General features: G+C 37.3%; 1 protein-coding gene and 1 pseudogene across 2 annotated transcripts; both read right to left on the bottom strand.

Annotated features, from left to right (window-relative positions):
• Positions 1 to 1345: 1345 nt before the first annotated feature.
• On the bottom strand, positions 1346 to 4814 carry LOC149040907 (lactadherin-like; annotated as a pseudogene).
• A 5328-nt stretch (positions 4815 to 10142) lies between these two features.
• On the bottom strand, positions 10143 to 15445 carry LOC113678180 (discoidin domain-containing receptor 2-like). Of its 2 annotated transcripts, XM_089180473.1 has the most exons (6): positions 15105 to 15445; positions 14060 to 14179; positions 12320 to 12663; positions 12054 to 12203; positions 11251 to 11564; positions 10143 to 10573 (listed from the first exon to the last, which is right to left on the bottom strand). In XM_089180473.1, the coding sequence occupies exons 3-6, from the start codon at positions 12636 to 12638 to the stop codon at positions 10433 to 10435; spliced, it is 924 nt and encodes a 307-aa protein (XP_089036599.1). In that variant the 5' UTR covers positions 12639 to 12663; positions 14060 to 14179; positions 15105 to 15445; the 3' UTR covers positions 10143 to 10432. The 2 variants fall into 2 exon arrangements, with proteins under 2 accessions (XP_089036599.1, XP_089036600.1); XM_089180474.1 differs by lacking the exon at positions 14060 to 14179 and having other exon boundaries at positions 15105 to 15399.
• Positions 15446 to 17474: the final 2029 nt, after the last annotated feature.

Raw genomic sequence — 17474 nt, forward strand, 5'->3', positions numbered from 1 at the left:
ATTGTAATCTTGTGGTTTGCCGATGGAGAATTTGTTGTAACAAAAATTAAGGTTAATGTTTATCAATACGTTTGTGAGAAGCACACTTTTGAACCCGTAATAAGGAAGAAAAGGGAGTGAATTTGGCTTTCTTAGCAAGGGAAAAAGCTGCACAACATAAGGGTTACCCATGAGATGGAAACGACTGTGGACCCTTTTCTATCAATGAGCGTCGATCAAGTTTTGTATCGATGATCAAACTTGACGGTTGTTTTCCTTTGAAGCCGTGGAGTTTTTATCGTAATTTGGAAAAGAAAGGTGTAATAACAGAAAAATATCACAGAAGTTGAATTACTGTTGTTTATTGCAACTTAATTCTTTTTTAATTAAATAAGGTTCCACCCGTGTCTCTCTAACAGTTCCAATAAAGTATATGTGATTCGATAAATCTTTTATTCTATAAATCAAATAACAGAGTGGTATCTAGACCTCTTTGGTTGATTCAGCTATTAATATCTACGAGTGTTTGAAAAACCAGAACCCAGGTTCTAGATGGACATCAACCTATTTTCTCCTAAAAAGGCGAATCTATCGTTTGAAGAGTCAGGCTATCATCAGTAAATCGCTTCCCTTCGACAGCTTTACTGCTTTTCTTAATCATGTAACGACGTTAAATAGTCACCCATGGCTATTAATATATGTGGCATAGTGAGCTGTTATAGGTCAGTTTTAGTGTGCTCTTATTGGTTCATTCATGTTTGACAAGTTGATGTTATTCTCCTACTTTGTTTTTGGATGAGTACTTTGCTTTTATGTTGTAGGTATCCATGCCTCAGGAATGTCCATTTCACTGTATTTTTTTAAATTTTGTTTGTATAAAACATTAATCGGAAAAGAAAACACACAGCGATAGCAGCTGACCTTTAATGCTAAAGGAACAAGCGACTGTGAACGTACACATCTTCCAGTAGAGATCTGGTGAATTTGCCATTTTAAATTCATTCTGCATAACTGTTTTATTGTGCTGCAGCGAAATGGGTGTAGTTAGGGGCGGATCTGAGGGAAGGGTGCAGGAGTGCACACCCAATTGCCCTAAGATAACCTGCGGCTTTCCTATATAACCAGTATTGTACAAAAAAAATTGAATGAAAAATAGAACTGTGTGAATTATTTGCGTTGAAGTAAAACATGAGACAAAGTAAATGAATTTATGTTGAATGCGTTAAAAATGGTGGGTTGGCACTAACTTTTCGAGCATTAGACCTTCTCTTCGTCTGAGGATACGTCAGTTAGGTGCTTCCTTGGTGGTGCACCCACTCCTACAAAAAAATCCTAGATCGCCACCGGGAATGAATGGTTTGTTAATAAGTTTATTAGGTTACTGGCTAATGTTTATTTTCTTACTGTAAACTCTGTGGTATACTTTTATCCTATAATTCTTGTGTTGATGAATGACTACACACATACTAATCCTTTGACCTATTACTTAAGCTCAAATATTTCAACCCTCAAACATGACCAATGAATGTATGTTACGGGATAAAACCGAACGTATCTGGCTTTGAAGTGATTTCTAAGTGAATGTTTCACGATACTGGTCTGATCTGAGTTTCCTGTGAACACCTGGAAAAAAGCAAACCGAAAAAAAACGAAAAAAACAAATTGAAAAACTTCGTACGGTGTACCAATTCTATTGAAGTTAAGAAAGGAGGTGACGGAGGAGGGGGAGGGGAGGTTGTTGAAGGCCTAAATGTAATAACTGTCCTAAATGTAATAACATTTGGTCCTAAATGTAATAAAGTCCTAAATGTAATAACATTTAGTCCTAAATGTAATAAGCCTCTAATGCAATCGTTTAACTCCTTCAGTGCATTGTTGTTATGGCGGACATCCACCTTGAGATGTTAAAGTGGCAGCTGTTGCACCAAAAAACCGCTGACCAGTATACATATCACACTACGGGCTCGCTGATATCAATGGGCGTCCTTTTACTTGCTGGACATAAGAAATATCAGCAGTCGAAGTATGGTCCTTAGAGCGGTTTATTGATCGAGTTGGAAAAAATTATTTTCAGCCTAAAGTTGGCTGGAAGCTCAATAGGATGGAATCGATTGGTACGTAATCATTAGGACTTTTTGGAAAAGAAATTTACTACAACTGATGATGAACTAGCATGTTATTGTTGATGTTATCGTTCGTGTTAAAGTCCTAAGTACTGATGCACCATTTTAGAGCAGTCTGGATGATTTCGCTGTCACATGTTAATCCAAAAGAAAAGTGTTATCATCAATAGTGTTACTGAAATTTTGCACATCTATGTTATTCAGTGTCAATTGATTTTAATGAAGCATTTGAGTTCGTTTTTAAGAACGACTACCTTGATTTATTCAATTTTGAACCTGGGATATTGCATTTGTAGCCCTCTATGGCTTTACTCCACCTCAGTAATCAGTTCATGTACCATATGACTATAAATGGAAACTGTTGAGCTTTCCTTTTTCATTCATCTATTTATCTATTTTCTCCCCTCACGGAGGGAGAAGAGATGAAGTCAAAAAATGAAATGTAGACTTGAGATCAACTGTAAAATATATGTTTTCCCAATATTTCGGTTCGGGAACTGATGAACCTGTCATAAGGGGCTAAAGGAAAAAATTGAATGGTTTATCAGACCATCAACTGACCATCATGCGTTGAATGTTGTAGCTCAATGCTCTTGCGTGGAAAAAAGGCAACATGTCGAGACCTGTGATCGTGAAATGGAATAATATATGATCGGTCAGTAGATATCTTGCTCTGTAAGTCACTTTATCATATAGCTAGCAGCGCGCGCGGGCAAGATGAAGTGAATCCTGTGTTCTGACTGGCTACCTGAGCGGGCATGATGGGCCTACCCTCACCCGCTTTGGATTCCCCGTATTGACCCCACGCAAGAAAACTTACAAAGTTCTTAACTTTTGGACAATATCGGCATATACATAGAAAAAAAATAAACGACCCTCTTGGGTTTATTGTGTTGCAAACACAGTTGGCTTTCACTATCGGTTCTCGAAATAAACAAGCCATTCTTGATTCTTATCAAAGCGAGATCTTTTTCTATACAATGAATCCTTTAATGATTAAGCCAAGAGAATACAAACTCTCTTGACCAAGCTTGTTCGGTCAAGATGACTGGATGTTAGCCTCGTTCTTTTTTTACCTTTTTTACGGACCGAGACTCAGTCCATAAAAACGCAAAAAAAAAAAAAAAAAAAAAAGAACTCGCCCAATATCCAGCCATTTTGACCTCACGCTTGGTCAATAACACTTATGAATATGTTTTATGCAGACCCATACAAATCTGGTAAGGAAAGACAGTACAAAAAATGCACTTACGAGCCCGGAATTTGTCTAACGTATAGGTCAGTGGACTTCCTTTTCCTTGTAATTTGGTTCATGAAGTGTTTACTTCAGCACTGATCACACAAGTATATCGTCAAAATCTGTTACACTTAATTGAGAGTCTGAGCCCATGATATAAAGAGAGCTATTGATCAGCGTTGTCATTGCTTTTGCGTCCGTCAATTTGATGCCAAAAGCACATCAGTATAAGGTTTTGTAGCCAATGCTTCTCAACCTACGTCTTTAGCAAATAAAAAGACCCTAATTAATATCAGCGAGCCCGCAATATTCCATGAATACAGGTCAGAGGATTCTTTGGTGCAACAGCTGTCACTTTAACATCTCAATGTTAGCACAGCTAAAAGATTGCATTGGAGGCTTATTACATTTAGGACCTAACGTTATTACATTTAGGGCTTTATTACATTTAGGACCAAATGTTATTACATTTAGGACTTTATTACATTTAGGACAGTTATTACATTTAGGACTTCAACAGAGGTGCGGGGGGCATTTAAACAAGTCTTAAGAGCTCACATCTTTCACGTAACTTTATTTTCTATTGCAGTCCGGCCTATTCAAACCGAGTTCATTTTTTCGTCACTTATGTTATGGACTGTTAATGTTATTACTCATCCCCCAATAGCAAGAAGTAGACGGTCAAGGTGAAACGATATTTTTCCCAGCTTGAAGAATCAGTTGTTGAGTCTTTTTCCGGAAAAAATAATGTTGCTAATATTTAAGCTATTGTTTGCAGCATGCACTTATTATGTCACCATCTTGATTTGCGAAAGCAAAACACAAAACAAGGCAAAAAAAACAAAAACAAGAGAAAACCAAATGAATTAATGACAAAGACAAGGTTAGGGACAGAAAGAGAGAAGGAAAGGAGACTTCCTGTCTCACGAAATCCGGAAAACAATGTCAAGAGAAATATTTTAGTTAATATATCCTGGATGGAAAAGTCGTAGCGGTACAGTGCTCGACTGATTTTTAAATATCTTCGACCTCACGCAACGCAATAGCTAATGAAGATAAGAGTCCAAATTCACCATCTAAAATTAATTTCTGTTTGCTTATTTTTTGCATTGACTTCAAATTCCTTTTCAATTGCTGGAAATGTCAGTTACGGTTCTCTCCATACCTTTTCAATATTCGTTTCCTTTTAGGTGTTCCAAGTCATACCGTCTGTAGATTACTGTAGTTTGTAACTGATGGTCCATGCAGGATACCTCAGTAATCCTTGCGTGGCCACACCACAAACAGAACGCACTTCGCCCATATCAACTTGAAGATATTCTGTTCTATCAGATTTATTCTGAGGACACCACCCTCCATATTCCCTTGTTTCGTGCAGTCGGCCGTAGTATGGCTGATAGTAATAAATATTGATGTGAAGACTGTTCGCTGTCATTCTGGCATCTGGTATTGTATTATTGTCTGTCACACCAACAGGCCTACATTCTTAATAAGAGTAAATGAAATAAACAGTAGGGCTTTTTTTTAGCTGGGTTTATTGTTTTTCTTACTTAGAACAATATGAGATGACTATGAAATTGGTGCGGATCATGCTGAGATGGTTGCAAAGGAAAAGAATACGAAACGTTACTAACAAGCAGCGTAGAATCCATTAAGGTCCGGTTGCCCACACCATTTCTTTACGTTACCATAACGCAGTTTAATAAGTAGTCTAACAACTTTCAGTTTCTATTAAATATGCATCACAATGCTGAGCGACGTTTTTATGTGAATTTTGGACTTACAATTTTGGACTTACAGTGATTGAGCTAGAAATTAAATTTCCTTCCTCCCACCTCTTTAGTGTGTTACTACTATTTAGTCTGGGAGCAAATGTGGTCCCGTGTGAAGTTCGGGCTGAAAGCAAGCACCTGGTGTAAAAGTGTTTATTAGGACCTACTAAACATGAAAAGTTTTGGTGCCAGCTTTGTGACTCGCTCAGACGGCTTTTAAGGGGGGTTAAATTCTGACCCATGAAATCCAGCATGGAAACGATGTTAAAACACATAATTCCTCGTAACTTTGTTAATAATTGACGAAAATACACCAAACTTGCTCACATGATTGGACATGATCCTCCCTCTTGATTTATGCTTATTTATATAGGTCACGTGACCTTACGCATGAAAGCGAAGCTGAAACACACAATTTTCCATGAATTTGTCAAAAAAATCCTTCTCATGCCAAACTTGCCCACCTTAGTCAGTTAGACATCTTGCATCCATTGGTGCCACTTTGTAGTGTCATGTGACCCCATACATGGAAACGAGGCTGGATATATCTGGTAGCATCGTGTAGGATGGCATTTGTCTTGCCAATTGTATTAACAACTACAAGGCAGATACATATCTGGTTATCCGAGCTCAGATATAAAAACTTCAACTAATCGATCATTGTCCTATGGCCCATAGCACAGGGACGAGACGGATAAAGCAAATACTGCGGAGGCTCCATTTAGAATCTATCTTGTACACATAATCAATAATTTTGCCAACTTATGGTACTGGTTCCATGTATTCATTTTCGCATGTATATTGGAACAAGGGCAGAAAATGAAAATAGCGACCACTGCTATTTTACATATACAGTCATAAAAGTCTTACTGAATATCTATATACATTATTCTGTTGTCCATTCCTATGAAATTTCCTGTTCGACTTCGTCTTCATCATACTCATCATCACTCTCAGCATACTCGTTCTAGCAATCTTCAGAGCACAGACAAAGATCAGTACAGACAAATCCGGCTTTTTGACACTGACAACGGTTGTTAGCGCAACGGGACTTGGCGCACTTGCATCGGACAAGCTGTATAATTGCCTCTGGAGCTTGTGGAAGATTTGTCATGACTGGTCCCCACTTTCCATCTTCATCTTGCCATCCATAGCCTTCTGGTGAGGGCAACACTGGGTTTGCTACATGATCGTTGTTCCAAGCTAGAAGCTGGTAGTGTGCTCTCAGTATGGCTTGATGCAGAGCAGCTTGTGTGGGCGGCAATCTCTCAGACTCAGCTTGATTTTTCTTAAAGAGGGACCATCTGAGGGCTTTGACAGTTTTGATGTCTGTCTTTGGTTGGTACATCCGACAAACCAGCTGTTCCACTCCACTTCTTGTGCCGTCATCTGGCTGTTCCCCACAATCGAGGTTAGCAAGAGCTTGCAAGATAGGAGTGCTGGCGTTATCAAACTCATCCCAACAAGTGGCTTTTCCCTTTCCAGAGAAACTCCCAGTAACATCTGCTCCGGTCAACGCATGAAATGCTGGCAGCGCAGCCGTCTTAGTGGGCCCAAGGGAGTCTGCGATTGACTTCAAGTTGATAACATACAGCATTAATATGCATTACAATGAGTCTACGTTATTGTCCTGGATGATGTGTTCACCTTTGGCGTGTTTTGCAATCCAGCCTCATTTCCATGTATGGATCACGTGACACTACAAAGTGGCACCAATCGATGCAAGATGTCTAACTGACTAAGGTGAGCAAGTTTGGCATGATAAGGATTTTTTTTGACAAATTTATAGTAAATTACGTGTTTCATTTCGTTTTCACGCTGGATTTCATGGGTCAGAATTTAACCCATCTTAAAAGCCGTCTGAGCAAGTGGCAAAGCTGTCATAAAAACTTTTCATGTTTAGTAGGACCTAATGAACACTTTTACACTAGGTGCTTGCTTTCAGCACGAACTTCACACGGGACCTTATTTTATGACATTTGCTCCCAGACTAATTTATCTTTTCAAACATAGTTTGATGCTACACTGGTTTGCAGATTTAATGAATGTAACCGAAGAAGTTACAATTCATAGACCCTGGGGTCCCCTGGGGTCAATTAACTGAACAGTTAATTTCTCGCACTTATGCATCATACGACATCTGAGAAGGATGAGAAAATTCTGTGCCAGGACTAAATGAGCTCATTTTTATGTTTCTCTCTAATGAATTAACTGTTTACTCTTTCATTACCAACCAAACTACGTAGAAATAACAGTAAAGAAATTAGCTTTTAGCGCCTTCCCAGTGCTATTGTTTCAGGATAAAAAGCTAAACTGATTTAATCTTCATGGTTGTTTTTAAAACACAACTCTTAAGACCCCTCGGCGATAATCATAACCTCTAATATACCATTGGAACACTTCACTATGTGACGCTTTTAAACAATTAGCATAAATGAATCTTGCTATGTCATTTGTAACTCAGCCAGATATAATGATGGTTACAGAGCCAGTTTTTGAGTTGCAGAGTGACATGAAAGGTTAAAATTGAGGATTTTTTGAAAAGCTGTAGTCTGTTGCTACGTATTTTTCTATATATCTGCAAAAATAATCGCTGATTATAATTGTCGGTCCATTTAAAAAATCGTGTTTAAATATCGTAACAATTGTGAACTTCACCTTTCTACTGCGGCCAAATATACAAAATGTAGGCTGAAATGAAACAAATCAGGCAAGGTTTGTGGTCACATCTATGAGGGTATGGCTAACGATTCAAATGTTGGCCATCTGATTTTTCGGCAAACGATTAATTTCTCTCCGTAACGGTTAAGAGAAATGCTGAAAATTAATTTGAACTATTTCTAGAAAAAAAAAATTAATTTCATTGTTTCTGAAACACATTTACTCACCAGCTTTAACCTTCAGAGGCAAGCGACGACGCCGATGTAGAATAACTTCCTGTTCGTTTTCTTCCTAATTTCCTCATGGCGGTAGAGTTTCAGGTCAAATGATTCTACCTCGAACTTCGTGTCGAGGTAATGAATCAGATATCTGTTAAATACTGAAATGGAACGGTGTTTTCCGATATTAATTATTTCCCTTTCACGAGAGCCATCGCCCACACTCTGAATGAAGACACTTAAGATCCTACAAATATACAGCCACCGGTCAACTCGTCCCCCACACGAAAGGAGGCCAGTATCGGTTCGCGGAATACGATTCTGTGGGACCTGAGCCTTCCATGTCTTTGTTTTCCATACTGGTCTAATCTTGCAACTACATCAGCCACAAGACAAAACCCTTAGAAGTCTATGATTTTGAAACATTGACACGTCGTAGATCTCCAAATTGTTACAATATTTAATTTTTATATGTGTGTGTGTGTGCGCGTGTGATATTAACGACTAACCACTAAATTTAACGGCTAACCCCATCAGCTGTGCACAATTTTTAAATGTTTGGAACCAAGTGCAGGTTACGTGGTAGTTTCGTACTCTGCATTAGTCACTACCATTTCATTTGTTTCGTGTTTCGGTGGCTTCTTTGGAGCTAAATGTTATCGAGAGTCGTTTTAATTGCAACTCAAAGCTTGGCACATGTTAGGATATTCTTTTTATTGAAATTTCATCAATTTTCTACTATTTGGCAGTATTTTCTAGTTGTTTACTTTATTATAATTAATTTCTTGACTCATCTCCCTTTGCAACTTCTTTTTTTCTCGATCAGAACGTCGAGCCAGTGTGTGGTCGCAGTGTTTCAGAGGGAGACCCTCGGAAAACAATTAAAGCGCATAACGAAGCGTTGGAAAACAGTAGTTAAGCTAAAATATGCAAATTACGTGAATGTAGTCGGAATTGAGACTATGTAGAGGTACGATGTGTTGGAGTGAAGCCGCAAAGAGCCTGATGTAGCTTTGTTTTAAATCTAGTCCTTCTATGATGCATGTTTAGCAGGGTCTTGAGGATAAAGTATTTTCGAAAGTCATTTCACTTAGGTAGCCAAATATTGTTTAATCTCCTAAATGAAACTCATTCATTTTTCATGATTTAAGAGTGATATTTCAGAACACGGTCCAAGCTTCATATCTTGGCGTCAGTTTTCAAATAATAATAACTTTTGGAAAATATTTGTTTTTCGAAAGTTCCTGTTATTGCACATCTTAAAACACCTGCCACTTTGAGTGGGTTTCAGTGGGGTAATGGCTTGTATGGTTAATAGTTAAAAATTTTGGCTATTTTAGGGCAAACGATAACTTCTATCCGTTATCCTTAGCAGAAATGATAGAATTTAATTTCAGTTAATTTAAAAAGGTTTAAGTAAACTTCCGGCTACGTTATAAAACACTTTCGCTCGCTCACTTTCACTAGCAGAGCCGAACAACAAAGCTAATTTCAGATCAAGCTGACTCTTACAATGTGATAGAGTTGGAGGTGAAAATTAAATGCTGAAATGGAGCAGTGTTCTTCTCTCATCTTTGTTATTGCCATATACGTTTCAGTTGACTTCTCCTTCACAGCGCGATAAAAACTAATTTTGCCTTTCAGGAGAGCCATCGTTCACACACTTAGAAATTGTCAGCCGTCTGTCAACTCGTCCCTTACGCGAAAGGAGGACAGATCGGTTCGTTGAATATGACTTTCTACGGTATTCCTTATTGGTGTAGATAATCTTGCAACTATATTAGCCACAAGGCAAGACCCATAGAAGTCTATGATTTTCAAACATTTGCAACTTCATTTTTGCTGGAATAAAACGAAATGACTCTAGTAAAATTCAAGCCAGTTTGTGGTCGCAGTAATTCGAAGAGGAAAACTTTTGGAAAACAATTAATACAAGTGATAATAGCGGAGAATTACTTATCGTTGGAAAACAGACGCTATGCCGAATATGCAAATTACGCGAGCGTGGTCGGAATTGAGACTGTGCGTTGAAGTGAAGCCACATAGAGCCTGATCAGTGCAGCTTTCTTTGTAATCTAGTCCTTCCATGTTGCATTAGCGTGTTTAGCGGGTTCTGAAGGGTAAGGTATATTCAAAAGTCATTTCACTTGGGTAGCCGAATATTGTTTAATCTCCTTAATAACTCATTCATTTTTCCTGATTTAAGAATGATGTTTCATATAGGTCGAGCTTTATGTCTTGGTGTTAGTTTTCTTATCACAGTAACTTTTGCATTTTTATTTAAATGAAACAAGACTGTGACTAACATATTTTGTTGGTGATCACGCTATTTCTCAATTCAAACTAAATATTGATAGGCTTAGCTTGAGCATTAAAAGTTCCCATTGTACAGTATTATCTACATTTAATTTGTGCATAAAAGAAAGAAAATTTTGAATTCCATCATTTTCGTACAAATATTTCAACTCTCAAACATGGAAAATTGTGGTACGTGACAGGATAAAACCGAACGTATCTGGCCATGACGTCGGTATTGAGAAAATGCTTTACGACGGTGTTTTGGTCTGAGTTTCCTGGGAAAACCTGGAAGAGGAAAAGTGCATACTTCATTAAGAGAAAATAGTGTAGTTCGGCAACACATGATGCAAGTCTTACGAGAAATGTTTTATTGAAAGGTTAAGGTGCACATAAAGTATCTAGGTAGCTTAAGACGGGGACCTTTTTATGAATAATCTATGATAAAATTGTAACGCTTCTCTTAAATCTTGCCGCAATAAAAAAATTTAAGATAAATCCAAAAGCTTTGTAGTCAAAGACATACAAGCTTGAGAGCTGCTCAAAACTCTGGAATGAAACAACTCCGCTATTTAACTCTTTTAACGTCACTCCTCAGTTTATCACTAAGAAAGAGCATGCTATTGGCAATTGCGGTCTATTTGGTTTGACTCTACATGTTGGTAAAGATTTCGCAATCGTGACAGTTATCAGCAGACTATTGGGTCCATCTGCCCTTAAAAATAATGGGAACTGTTATTTATGAATGCGTTTTCTGATGGCTATTTTGTTTCTTCAATTTAACAATGGTTTTGGCAGATTGGTCACAAGACTTTTGTCCCACCGTTCGGTCAGTAATCATACTCGTGAATTACAACAAATAACACACTTGCTTGCAGTGATGTAATTTTGTAAGTTGCTTTTGTAATTCACTAAATTGGACTCTTTGGGGTCCTCTAATCATTACTAATAGTTGCCGATCAAACCTTTGCAGTGCTGGTTTCCTTGTAAGCGTTCCAAGCTACACCGTCTGTGGATAGGTGCAGTTTATAGCTGGTGGTTCTTTCATGGTTTATCTTTTCTCCTTGGGTGGCCACAGCACAAACAGACAGCATTGTACCCATATCAACTTGAAGATAGTCTGTTCTGTCAGTTACAGTCTTAGGACACCATCCTCCATATCCCCTGTTTTCATGGAGTCGGCCATAGTATGGATAAAATCTTGTATCAAAGACTGTGCTTGCTGTCATTCTGGCATCTGAGATTGCATTTTTGTCTGCCACACCAACAGGCCCACATTCTAGTTAAAAGTAAAATTAATCAACAGTAAGGCTTATCTTTACCTAAATTTATTTCTTTGCTTCCCAATGTAGAACAATATGATTTGAATAGTGTGAACTTTGAGCGCGGATCAAGCTGCAATGGTTGAAAAACATGGTTTACAAACTTCACGTTGTGAGGCAAAAGGGCGTTATTCTTTCATTTTTGGCCCTCTTTTGATTCATTTACCAAGCAAGCACAATGGTCACCTCTTGCTGAATTGTACGTTCACCCATTTCAGGAACTTACAAGTGTAAGACACCGTTGTATCGATATCTCAAAAATTTGCCGTTGGAATTATCTATGGCCAACGGTATGTCTTAAGACATATCCTTAATCATGGAAAAGAGAAAGTTTCCTAAATTTCCTCAAAATTTCAGTTAAGGCTACCTTTAGAAAGAAGGCTGATTTAGAGAAGGCCTATGATTAACACGAAGACAAATAGCCATGGAATATTTATTGTACTAACCTTTTGTATTCATGTCGCAACGAGCTAAAATAGAGTTCCCAGATCTTGTAGAATCCAGCCAATAATTACCGTTAACTGCTTGTCCTCCTTCACTCGCCTTGATTTCCTTGCACGATTCAGCAGGCAGCTCACGGATTGATCCTAGGGGAACTGAAATGGAAATATTTCACTTTAGCTGAACAAAAGTTAGAAACATCAGTAGCTAATAACGCAAAATCCATAAACGTAAGCACACCCTACTATTTTATATTTGCAAGTTCTATTACCTCGTTTTGGACCTTTCGCCATGTAATATCTGTACTCGTCCTTGACAAAATCCTCTGGTCTGGCCTCTTTAGTTCGGTTGTTTAACTCACATATTGCAATGAACATGACGACATTAAAGCTTTGACATCTGTCATCAGCGAGACAAATGTCTCTGCATTCCGGCGTACCTGGTGTAGTATTGAACGTCTTATAGGTATGGCCCTGAAGTATCATTTGATAAATGGAGTATATTTCGTGACATCGCTGACTGGTAATGTGACGGAACACGAGAGAAATGAAAAACAGTGCAGTAAAAAACGAAGCTTGTCGACCAGCCATATGAAGAATAACAGATCTATGACACCTGCGAAAATATGGTGAGTATTTTCATTGAAAAAGAATTAATTAAAAGGGCGGGTTATTGGACAAGTCCGAGGGAGTATGGGAAAGCTGATAAAATCCAAAAAAATTAATGAGCAAGAAAAATATTGAAAATAAGCTCACTCAAAAATACTAGGGAAATACATAGAGAATATTACATGGGCGCGCGTAAATATGGAATTTCTCTTCGAGCGTTTAACTCGATAGCAACCATGTATTATTTTGTTTATCATATAAACACCATGAATGAAAATATGAGTCGACAAACCCCGAATGACAACCGCAGAGTGCGTTGGCGCTAACTCCTAAGATGGAAAAATGCGTTGAATCATGATAAAAAAACAACAATGGTCGTAATTTTCTTTAAGTATATTGGTTTTCTTCCCCTTCTAGGAAAGTTTGAACCTCATTGTCTGTCAGCGATACGGATTTTTTTAAGTGTTTTAGCCGCCCTAATTCGCGAAAGCTCCGATAAACAACTTGTATTGAGAATCGTGAAGACTTTGCCATTCATTCATCAACCTGACCGAGTAGCGCCAAAGGCAAGTGACGTTCAGTAGCTGATTGGCTATATCAACACACGTAAAAAATACGATATTTTTTCACGTGTGTTGTTGCAGCTTTTCTCAGGGCCAGAAATCCCTGTATAACACTACAGTTTATGTGATAAAGTATCATATAAAGCAAGTTCGTCGAGGCAGACTTGTAGTTTTGACGTTCCATTTGAAATTAATGACAAAAGAGAAATAATCATCCACTCCAATGTTTCTGAGGAGAAAATTCCTGCATGGATAATTAAAAAAAACGAAACGTTGTCCTTTTAGACTCCGTATCTCCTCTCTCTACTCTTAAAGTCTTTTTCACAAGCCGCTAGTTTACGAGAAAAGAGACTGATATGGCAATTTAATTTTCCTTCAAATTTTTACAGCTTGCACGTGATATCAAGAAGATTGGATGATAAATCAAACAGTCTTTGTTCAAAAGTTGAAAGATTTTTACATGGAGAAGTATCTACGAGGAAAGGAAAAATGTGGATTAGTTTTCACTGGACTTCCCTTTTGACATCAGGCGAAACATTCGTTTGATCTTCTATTTAAAATTATTTTATATTTCGAAACTTGAAAAAACTACCTAATAAGGAAACTTCAAAAATAAGCAACATTCGATGATACTTGTGCTTAGTTTTTGCAATGAACTTTGGTCATAGCCTAGCTTTTTGTAATTTCAGAGCGTATTCTGCATTCTGTAGGATAAAGAAGGTGATAAAATGCCACTATGGAGGCGTAAGTTTTCATCTAACTTTTCCTGACATAGTTCATTTTCGCCTTTTCCAAAATGGCAAAGTTTAAAACAAGATATGAATAAACTTATACACATACCTGGAAAATAAAACCCGTTGTTTCCTAAACTGACTCTGATAAGTCTTATTCTGAGGTGTAAAACACTTTAATCCGCAGGTTGCCACAGTCAACTGAAGTTAAAATGATGTCTAGAGGGAACTATAAAGTTTACAACGCGTAAGCCCCTGCATGGCATATAATCAGCCACTGTCTTTTCCTAAAGGGGTGGTTATTTGTGATATCAATGGAATGATATGATATACAGTTTTTACCTTTGATTAAAAGATCTCCAACATATGGAATACCGTTCAGAGTCAGATAAATATGAACAGTGTGTCTCGCACTTGTGCATCAAACGACCACTGAGAAGGATGAGAAAACTATCTGTGCCAGGACTAAGAGAGCTCATTTTAATCTTTTTTCTCGATGGAATTAACTGTGTACTCTTTCATTGATGACTACACGAGGTAAACATAACAATAAAGTAATATTAAGCTTTTAGGGATAAAAACCAAGCTGTTTAATCTTCTTGCTTGTTTTTTTAAAGCACAGCTCTTAAGACCCCTTGGCGATGATCAAAACATCTAATATACCCTTGGAACACTTCACTTTAAGACGCTCTTAAACAATTAGATATAATGATGGTTACCGTACTCGTTTTTGAGTTGCAAACATGAAAGGTTAAAATCAAGGATTTTTTAAAAATCTGTACTGTTGCAATATATACCCTATATATCTGCAAAAATAATTGCAACACGCTAATAACTAGGTTGGAATCTTTTGGTACCATCAAAGTGTTGTCGTTTCGATCTACTTAAAGAATCGTGTTTAAACATCGAAACAAATTTGAACCTTTATAGTGCGGCCAAATAAACAAAATGTAGGCTGAGATGAAACAAATCAGCCCAGATTCTTCGTATTCACATCTATGAGGATGTGGCTAACGATTCAAATGTTGGCCATCTGATTGTTCGGCAAACGAAAATGTTCTTTATGTTACGGTCGACAGAAATGCTGAAAATTTATTTGAACCATTTCTTAAAAAAATTTAACTAATTCATTTTTCAAAAACACATTTACTCACCAGCTTTTACCTTCAGAGGCAAGCGACAAGGCTAATTCCAGATCAAGTCGCTGTTGGATTAATTCAGAATAATTTCCTGTTTGTTTTCTTCCTAATTTCCACAAGGCGATAGAGTTTCTGGTCAAATGACTCTATCTCGAACTTCGTGTCGAGGTATTCGCTCAGATATCTGTTAAATTCTGAAATAGAACGGTGTTCTCCGATTTTAATTCTTTTCCTATATCTTTCAATTGGCTTTACTTTCCCAGCTCGTTATGAAAAAAATTATGCTTTTCAGGAGAGCCATCACTCGCACAATGAATTAAGAAACTTAAGATCCTAGAAGTAGTCAACTGTCTGTCAAATCATCCCACACACGCGAAAGGAAGACAGTAACGGTTAGCGGAATATTACTCTGCTAAATGAAATGTCATCAATTTCCTCTAATTTTTGCTCGATTACAAAGAAATCATTTGTTTCTTTTTTTTTTTGTGATATTTTTTTAAAGGCCAACAGTTGACCCATTTTTGACATGTTCGGAACCAGGTGCAGGTTACATGATAGTTTCGTAGTCTGCATTATTTTTTAGAAATTTTTTGTGGCCTTTAAAGCAGATTCTTGGGAGCTAGATGATATCGAATGTCGTTTTAATTGCAACTAAAAGCTTGGCACACATTATAATATTTTCCTAATGAAATTTCATCAATTTCCTTCTATTTGACAGTAATTTTTGGTGTTAAATTTATTGCTAACTTTACTCATCGCCCTTTGCAACTTTTCTTTTGCTCGATTAGAAAGAACTTATTCCAGTAAAAGTCGAACCAGTTCGTGGTCGCAGTATTTCAAAGAGGGAACTCTCGGAAAACAATTGAAGCGATAATAGCGAAGCGTTGGAAAACAGACGTTAGGCTAAAATATGCAAATTAGGCGAGTGCAGTCGGAATTGGGACAATATAGAGGTTCGGTGTGTTTGAGATGAAGCTACATAGAACCTGATCCAACTTACTTTGTAATCTAGGCGTTCCCTGTTGCATTAATAATAATAATAATAATAAAGTCTTTATTCCATCATAAGATAAAACTACATATCTTATGTTACAATGAATTGAAAAAACTACAGAAATCTACATACATATTATGAATTAAAAAGTATATCATTACAATAAATGGAGCTTAAATATCAACCTATTTACAAATGTGTTCATAAAGCGCTGTGTATTAATTTTCGGGCGCGCGCAGCCTTTTTTCCTGAGATTGTGTAGATATGTCTTTTGGACAGGAATGATATCTTTCAGGGGGTGGCATTGGCGTGTTTAGCGGGTTCATGAGGATAAGGTATTTTAGAAAGTCATTTCACTTAATTACACAGCCGAATATTGTTTAATCTCCTAAATAACACTCATTTATTTTTCATGATTTAAGAGTGGTATTTCAGACAAAGGTCCGAGCACTACTATTTGCGGTATATTTTTGATGTTTACTTTTTTATTTTCTTTACTCATCGCCCTTTGCAACTTCTTTTTTGCTCGATTAGAAAGAACTTATTCCAGTAAAAGTTGAGCCAGTTCGTGGTCGCAGTGTTTCAAAGAGGGAACTCTCGGAAAACAATTGAAGCGATAATAGCGAAGCGTTGGAAAACAGACGTTAGGCTAAAATATGCAAATTAGGCGAGTGCAGTCGGAATTGAGACAATATAGAGGTTCGGTGTGTTTGAGGTGAAGCCATATAGAACCTGATGCAGCTTACTTTGTAATCTAGTCGTTCCATGTTGCATTGTTGTGTTAATCGAGTTCTTGAGGGTAAAATATTTTAGAAAGTCATCTCACTTAGTTAGACAGCCGGATATTGTTTAATCTCCTAAATAACACTCATTTATTTTTCATGATTTAAGAGTGGTATTTCAGACAAAGGTCCGAGCTTCATATCTTGGCGTAAGTTCTCTTATAATAAGAACTTTTGGAAAATAATTTTTCTCGAAAGTTCCTGTTATTGCACATCTTAAAACATCTGCCACATTAAGTGGATCTTAATCTTAGTAGTTATCAGTAATAATAGTCAGCTGTCTGTTAACTCATTTCACACACGCGAAAGGAAGACTGTAACGGTTCGCTAAATATGACTCTGCAGGAACTGGGCCAAATGTCTTTGTGTTCCTTATTGGTGTAGATAACCTTGCAACTACATTGCTACAAGACAAGAAGTCTTCGATTTTGAAACATTGACACATCGCACACCTCCAAATTTTTATTTTCTGTTTTTTTTTTTTTTTTTTGTGATATTTGTTTTAAGGCCAACGGTTGACACATTTTTGACATGTTTGGAACAAGGTTCAGGTTACAAGTATTTTAGAAAATCATTTTACTAAATTAGGCAGCCGAATATTGTTTAATT

Source organism: Pocillopora damicornis, chromosome 8 (genome assembly GCF_964200805.1).
Source record: "Pocillopora damicornis chromosome 8, jaPocDami1.2, whole genome shotgun sequence".
NCBI lineage: Eukaryota > Metazoa > Cnidaria > Anthozoa > Scleractinia > Pocilloporidae > Pocillopora > Pocillopora damicornis.